This window comes from Diadema antillarum, unplaced genomic scaffold (assembly GCF_040938485.1).
Source record: "Diadema antillarum isolate AM-2024a unplaced genomic scaffold, OU_Dant_1.0 seq00001343_RagTag, whole genome shotgun sequence".
In the NCBI taxonomy this organism is placed as follows: Eukaryota; Metazoa; Echinodermata; class Echinoidea; order Diadematoida; family Diadematidae; genus Diadema; species Diadema antillarum.
Window position 1 is genome coordinate 14,384 of NW_027272109.1, and position 8,117 is coordinate 22,500.

An 8,117-nucleotide genomic window follows, 5' to 3' on the forward strand; every position below is an offset into this window, starting at 1 on the left:
GGTGTGTTCAGGACCAAGTTCGCTGTCTTTATCCTTCAAATCAGGAGGAGGGAACTGCTTCAGTAAACTCCAATGACAAAGTGTCTTCCGTCCAAGTGCTAGAGTTATCCAATCTTGCACACCTTTTGAGGCACTAATGCACATAGCTTCACAGCAGTGAAGCTTGCCTTAGACTGACGTACAACATCAGATCTACTCACGCTTCGTCATTTGTCATCAGTTTAGAGCTGGCTGAGATATACTGCTGTGCTGGATTTGCGGACCACCCTTCTCCTTACTTGGATGGTGTACTCTACGGAATCTGTCCAAGAGACCAGCGAGAGACACTAAGAGAATCTGCGACATCACGATAAACCCCACTATCTTCTCCAGACTGTACAGCTGCAAAGTAGCTTTACTTGACGGACTGGATATAAAGAGGGGGCAGAAAAACCGTAAACCCCAAATAATTACCCTGAAATGGAAATTCTTAGACACCTCCTCGTCCTCTCGCTAACCTTTCTTGCCTCTCCGCCTTCCCTCCTTGCCTGGCCAGGGCCGTGCGACAACGTGCTCTGCATCTTCGGCGCCACCTGCGTGGAGAATGAGGTGGGCCGGGCGCAGTGCGTCTGCAACCAGGAGTGCCCCGACGTGGTGGCGCCGGTGTGCGGCTCGGACAGCTCCACCTACCTCAGCGAGTGCTTCATGGACGTGACGTCGTGCCTGGAGAAGAGGCGCATCGTGGTTGCATCACAAGGGGCCTGTGGTGAGTACACATCTCATATCTCTGTCTGTCTGTCTGTCTGTTTGTCTGTCTGTTTGTCTCTCTCTCCCTCTCTGTTTGTCTTTCTGCCTGTCTGTCTGTCCGTCTGTCTGTCTGCCCTATTTCTTTTTGGTGCCTCTCAAACACACAGAATTATGCTATTCTTCCTCAGAAAAAAAATCAAGGTGATTGACAAGCATGTTAAGGGAACCTAACTGTTACTATAGGTCTACGATTGTGGGTGGATGGAGGGGGATAAACATGTATGTATTATGTGTTTATGCATACTAGCAAGCCAGTTTGCAGGTGATGTAAATTGCCAGCATTGGAATGTGTTCAGTGGCAATAGCTTATCTAAGTGGGGAGGGGGGGGGGGGGAGAATAGGGTAGGGGGACGTTCATTCATTCATTCATTTAAAAAAAAAGAAAAACTTTTTTAATCCATTGCTGCTCAATACAAGTTGTGGTAGTAAATGCTGGAAATTGGGGAGAGTAAACTGCCATCCTTGCACTTTTTATGTGCCGATGTCTGATTTCTCATAACATGTTATGACAATGCAGATACGGTGTTCCAAGTCTTTCATTGTGCACTGTAACCCTCGATAATGGATGGCCCGCAATGCGCTGGTTCTAATCCCTGGCTATACCGTAACCCAAACAAACTTGGACTACAATGAAAACAGGGTTGTTTTGACATCCTATTAGGGAGCAGTTGCCAGAGAAAAGGGTGCAAGTGGGGAGGAAAGAGGGAGACGAGTGCTCCCAGAGTTATATCCTTCGAGACACAATACTACATGTGACCTTGAAGTGTCAGAGGCTTTTTAAGCTCTGGCCTCCTTGCAATAGAAACTTCCTTGCGGTTAAAGCTGGCTGTTGAGTCCCCTTCCCTGCTCAATTGGAATGGAACTAACTTCCAAGCTACAACTTGTATTAGTATTAAAGAAAAAATTATTGCTATATACCTGTACATTCAGTTTACTGAGAATAGTGCAACCAAAGTGTCAATCACATCCAGAGAAGAAAAGAAATAAGTCATACCAAAATTGCTCAATCATGATACAATCAAAAGACGTTGTCGCCACTCATGCACAATAATTTGATTTCATATATCTTTTTGCCTCATTCATTATATGCTATAAAGTGGAAAACTTGGTATCCTTCTGTTACTATATACCATTAGCAAACATTTGTATACCGGAATCCTGTAAAGGTAGGTAGCAGGACCCTGAAATGGCAATGACATAGCGATGTGTTTGCCGCCAGCAGAGGGATACCAACCCTTCTACCACACCACATAGCTTTCCCATCATTCCCATGACTACCCCACCACCAAAACCCACCTCTCACCCCACCTAGGTATACTAATGATATCAAGAACCCTATCATATTAACTAGGTCACCCTTAATTGTTCTGCATGGCAAATACGCCTCAATGGCCCGCTTTCCTTCCAACCACCTGTAAGCAAACACATTTTATCCCCCCACCTGCCGTACAAGTCTCCCTTTTGGCAGAGCCCACATTCGCACATTGGTATTCTCCTCCCCTTTATTCCCCTTTCCCAGATTCTGGTCCCCCCCCCCCTTCATACTGTAGGATCATTACCCCACCCCTATATTCTTGAAGACCCTCCTTTCTCCCTGGCCTTCATAAATGCAGCCAAAACAAATGGGTGACCCGAAAATCGGGTTGTGAGTGGGAGGAATGGAGGGGTGTAGGAGGAGGGGGAGGAGGAGGGGGGAGGATGAGGAGGAGGAAGAGAGAAAAGGACCACTGGGAAAGGATGGGGGATGGGGGAGAAGGAGGAGGAGGAGGAGGGTTCAACAGAAGGAGCGGCATGGCTCCCCTGTGCTATGCTTTGTCCCGCTAATTCCTTATTGAGGGAAATCAGAGTAGGTTGTGAAAATATAATTTGTATTTGTTCAGGAAATCGCAAGGCTTGGAGAGAAGCATGGGTGTAGTAAGGACAGTCTCAGGTGTTAAGGGTACCCCTTAAAGGAAGAATCCCTCTTTGAAATAGCTATCAGGGCAAGTCTATGTGTATATTATTGGCAGGTGTATACCAGGGGATGAATAATGCAACCTTCTTCTTATGTTGGTAACTTTGCCAAACTTCTGGTCCTTAACATGACAAGGATAAAAGCCTTGTGGAATATTCACAAACTAATGGGCCATTGCTCCAAGTCACCCATCGAAAGTGAATATTGCATGATACATGAGTCAGTGTGGTTACAGTGTCTGGAGAAATGGCTTTGAGGTATGGTACCATGAGTAGTGATAGTACTGGGGCTCCCAAAGAGTGTCCTTTAAAAGGTGCTCTTTGATAGTGCGGCTCATGCAGTGTCGCAAAAGATGGAGGCTGCAGAATGTAGTCACAGTACGGGGGAGGACAACATCGTGGGCGCTCCTACACTTGTCTGCATGTGTGTACACTTGTCTTTAGCACACGAAAAATGAGGCCACTACAAATCTTTCACAAGGACACCCCAATAATTATGTCTGATGGTGTGGAGATTTTGATGTACTGGTACAATGTGTAGACTTCCCCAAAGATCTCAAAGTGCAGTTGAAAATGTTTGTATTGACCCAGAAGTGCTAAACATGCGCTCAATTGACAAAGCATCACCACTATAGAAGAGCTGAGCTGGTGAATGAACTTTATGTGTGAATTCCCTCATAGCTAATTGCTATGTGTGATTTAACTTTTTCTTTGTAACCGGAAACGACTGCGAAGCATAGAATCAGCTGATAGCAAGGTTGGCCATTTAACCCGTCGAGGACGGACTGATTTTGCTACAACACGCATTTCCCATAGACACCTGCCCGAGTATACTTGGGACTCGTCCTCAATGGGTTAAACATCTATAGGTTTGTTTACTCAACTTCATCCACAGTACCCTGCACATTTTCAGCTGCTCTGGCTTGCTGATGGCATTGAGTCCCATACAAGTAATGAATCCTCAGCTGCTGCAGAACGACCAAATTTTAAAGCCTTTTCACTGAATTGCTGGTTCCCCTGCATTCCACATCATTTTTTTCATTGCAAATATTTTCAGCAGCATAAGTGGGTGACATCTTGATTGGTGTCGTTGTTCATGTTCCCACTGCTATAAAGAAAAGACACCAACATACACTCATAGTAATTAACGTGTAGCAGTACTTTATTTGGTTGAGTTAATAGAATACAAACAGTATTGTGAAGAATCTAAAGAGGCAGATTCAGCAGATAAGGAAGAAAGAAGAGTAGAAGAAGAAGAGGAAAAAGAGAAGGAGATAAAGAAAAGGAGAAGACAAAAAAGGACAACAAAATTGTGTGTCATCATGTGCCTTACATTCATTTTGAATTTCTTACCATTATTGAAAGATGAACAGTTTTGATAAAGATTGTCCTCCATCTGCAAGCAGGATCGTGCTTAATGGCAATTAACCTTTTGAAAATGATTGTAAACTGCAACAAAGTATAGCATAGGAAAACCTCATAAAGCGTAGAGCATGAGCTGGGAAAGTGACAGTTCTGATTAGTGGATGTATGCTGTTGGTTTAGTGGTTTGAAGTGTTTAATAGAACAAAAGTAAATCCTGTTAAATTTGGTATTCTGTGAAGTAAGTGATGTAATTAGCCGCATTGGTGGAAACAAAAAGATAAAAATTAAATAAAAATGTGTGATTTGATCTTCCTTCCAGATGAGAGGGACCCATGCGACGGCATCACTTGCCGGTTTGGGGCGGAGTGTGTGCAGGACCGGGAGCTGGCCAGCTGCGTGTGTTCGGAGGACTGCCCCCTGGTGTACGACCCGGTCTGCGGCAGCGACGGCTCCACCTACGGCAACGAGTGCCAGATGCACGTGGCCTCCTGCATGCAGCAGAGAAACATCACGCTCGTCGCCGACGGAGAATGCGGTAAATAATTGCGACTGAGGATTGTTGATGCTTCTTATACTTTAGTGACAGTCTGGTAGTTATGATGATGATAGTGGTGTTGTTGGTGGTATCGTAACAATTTTTCCCCCCATTTTGAGCAAAAACTTATTTATGACCTTATTTAATCGTATGCATAGCTTTGCTGCAACTGTGGCTCCTAAAGAGGACAGATTGTGCCTGAGGTGTACCTATCATGGCACACAGCAGATGCATATCAACAGGATTTCCAAACACTGAAATGTAATTAGGGAGAACAGTTGAATTGCATAGCTAGATCATTGCTACTTCCTCAGAAGAAAATCTCCAATGGTAAATTGTCCCATTGATTATACATAATCACAGTGGTATTGATGCAAAAAGAACAGTGCAGTAGACCCAATAATTGATCATGACATCCTATCTTGAGAATACACGTAGTTCTCAATTAATAGTATGCGGCTGTAATGAGACATGTTATCAAGAAGTGTAAAATTGACCCAGGTCCTGACATGTTGATATTTCATACATACTTTTTTAACAATGGTTATTCCAGCTAACCTGAAAGTTTGCCTCACATAGCCAACAGTTTATGCATTTGAAGTGGATCCTAGGTTTTGAAATACAAGTATGTACGGAATGATGGATGAAATAGCTCGTTACCAGGTTCTCAAGGGTAGAATAGCAATAAATCCAAAGGAGGAGGGAATCTAACCTATCGCTGTATCAGTGGAATTCATCAAAAGGAGGTTTCTTTAAAAGTATGTGGAGAGTTTAATAGTTTCTGTAGACTATAATAAATGACTTTGTGAAATCCGCTATGATTGTAAAGGATAGCAAGAATTAATCTTCTTCTCAGGAAAATGCGTCAGTCAGCCACATCAGTGGAAACTCTGGTATACATTAAGTCAAACCTGCCATAGTGGTCACCTGTCTACAGTGGCCATCTGCTATACATGGCCACTAATGAAAATTCCCCTTTGAGAGAAAAGCCATGTGAAAGAACCTGTCTACAGCGGCCACCTGTCTATAATGGCCACTTTTTTGTCTCCCTCGGGTAGCTGCGCTACAAACAGGCTTTTTTTAACTTGTCTCGTTTTGTATTCATCTTCTGCAGAAGAGAGAGATCCGTGTGACGACGTGGTCTGCCGCTTTGGTGCCCAGTGTGTGGAGGAGGGTGGGGTGGCTGAGTGCCTCTGCCCAGAGATCTGTCTCGAGATCTTCAGCCCGGTCTGCGGCAGCGACGGCGTGGACTACTCCAACGAGTGCGAGATGAACGTCGCCGCCTGCACCCAGCGCAAGAACATCACTATCATATTTGAAGGGGAGTGCGGTAAGTATTTGCATGCTTGTTCATCTTGAAGAGATTTTTTGTAGGAGTGCTTGAAGTTAAGTCCTGTTCAAACTTTCAGCAGCAAATTGCATGTGATCCTCTTTCGGAAAACATATAACAACAGAGTGCCTGAATATGAGAAAGCAAGTCCAAGTTTGGCTATCATCTTTGGAGACCCCTTGTGAAATAAAGCAAATCTACATAATCATTCTAATAACTGATTTACATTTCAGTTTATATACATAACATTCTCATCACAACTGAAAAATTAGATATGTTAGGATAGTCTTTGTTGTTTAATTTTTTTCAATTTGCTCAAAATTCTTTCATATGGACTTGGGTCTTTTGTATATTCATATGTTTAATTGTTCCTATGAAAGTCTGAAGGGACACCATGCCACTCCACACAAAACACAAAGAAAAGTTGTAATGCTCTATATTTATATGTTACATACAACATGTAATTACGTCTGTACTATGAAAATGAATGCATTATTATAATGTATTTCATTGAAGTGATGCATGGTGTTAACTCAAGGAGTGATATTTTCTAAGTATGTGTGTTCCTTTTCTTCCCCCTTACAAAAAAAAAAAAAAATCATAAAAAACCCCGACAAAAACAGATCCATGCCAGACGGTGGAGTACGAGAATGCCATCTGCAAGCTGGACAGGAATCGGCAGCCGACGCCCAGCTGCGACGATCTGTGTCCCGGGGTTCCGACTGGACCCGTGTGTGGCTCCGACGGAGATACGTACCCCAGCGATTGCGACCTGTTGCGCGTGGCATGCCTGAGTGGCCTGGATGGCCTGCTCATCGTATACATGGAGGGTCCTTGTGAACAGGGCACACGTAAGTGGTCTGTTAAAGGCATTATTTACCAATTGCAGATGAAACGAAAACTCAGCTTTTAGTGCTTCAAAATAGTTCTAAAATGTGGTTTAGAGATAGAAACGATCAATGTAAAAATGATTAGTATAATCAGTGTTAATTATTGTTCATATACAAAATGTGAACAATAGTTACAATAAAATTGTTTTTAGAATAAACCGACTGCAGTTATGGTTTATTGAGAAAAATGGTGACATCTCCTTATATTTTAGGCTTTATTGCAAAACTGTTTATATGGTATGATGTTTTGTGATACAACTGACCTATGCATATGCATCAAATGTGATTACTAATTTTTTTTTAAATCACTGCTCCCAATGGTAAACAGTACATGTACCTTTCACCTGTTAACCCAAGAAGTAAAGTACAATTGTATGTCATCAGTCTTTTCCTCTAATCTTTTGTGTATAGGAACCAATGCATGGAATAAAATCCTTATTTATAGTTAACCCTTTATCTATTAAAGTGGAGAACCAGACAGCCCCTCTAATGGACTTTCTGATTTTGTTTCTCACCTCTCCAGACCCATGTGCAGACCATACATGTGACTTTGGAAAGTGCATGGTGGACGAATATGGCATGCCTCAGTGCGTCTGCCCGGTGTGTCCTGACATCTACCGGCCGGTGTGCGGCAGCGACGGGGTGACCTACCACAGCCACTGCCACCTGGACAGCGAAAGCTGCAGCATGGAAACGACCATCACTGTCGTGGCGGAAGGCGTGTGCAGTAAGTTTGGCGACAACTTCTGAATTCTATTGATCATTGAGAATAGCTACGTTTCAGTTTAATATGACCCTTCATGCTTGGGTGTTGGGTAGTTACAGAGTAGTTGACATTATGTAGTTTAGTACTTTTTTTTTGGTACTCGTATCCATCATAGCTCTTCAGGTGGATAGAATTTGCCTACCATAGCTTTAGTGAGCAGAAGATGTGCATCTTCTGGTGTCTATTTTGGTTGAGTGGCTATTGCTTTATTTTGTACAGACGTAGTTACATTACAACTTCTTGAGTACAGGACATTTTTTTATGAAGTATATTTATTTGTTTAGTGTTATTCCTCCTGTTTTTTTTCTTTCTCGAGTATAAATGAAGCATATCATAGTGGTGCTGATGAAAAACCTCTACTCTGTTTGTACAATTTGACTTTGTGCTGTCAGTCTAGTACTGCAAGGCTTCTTAAAATTGTGAATTCATGTTTTGTTTTCCTCTCTCTCTTTCACCATCTCCCTCTCCTATCTATTTTTCTATCCATCTATC

The 8,117-nt window shown here is 42.8% G+C and overlaps 1 protein-coding gene across 1 annotated transcript in view; it reads left to right on the forward strand.

Moving 5' to 3' along the window:
* The first annotated feature begins 459 nt into the window (after positions 1–459).
* LOC139708487 (agrin-like) overlaps positions 460–8,117 on the forward strand; it is a 60,427-nt gene continuing 52,769 nt past the window's right edge. Inside the window, exons 1-5 of the mRNA XM_071620435.1 lie at positions 460–745; positions 4,424–4,639; positions 5,754–5,969; positions 6,593–6,820; positions 7,383–7,590. Coding sequence (XP_071476536.1) covers positions 460–745; positions 4,424–4,639; positions 5,754–5,969; positions 6,593–6,820; positions 7,383–7,590 — 1,154 coding nt within the window. The remainder of the gene's footprint in view (positions 746–4,423; positions 4,640–5,753; positions 5,970–6,592; positions 6,821–7,382; positions 7,591–8,117) is intronic.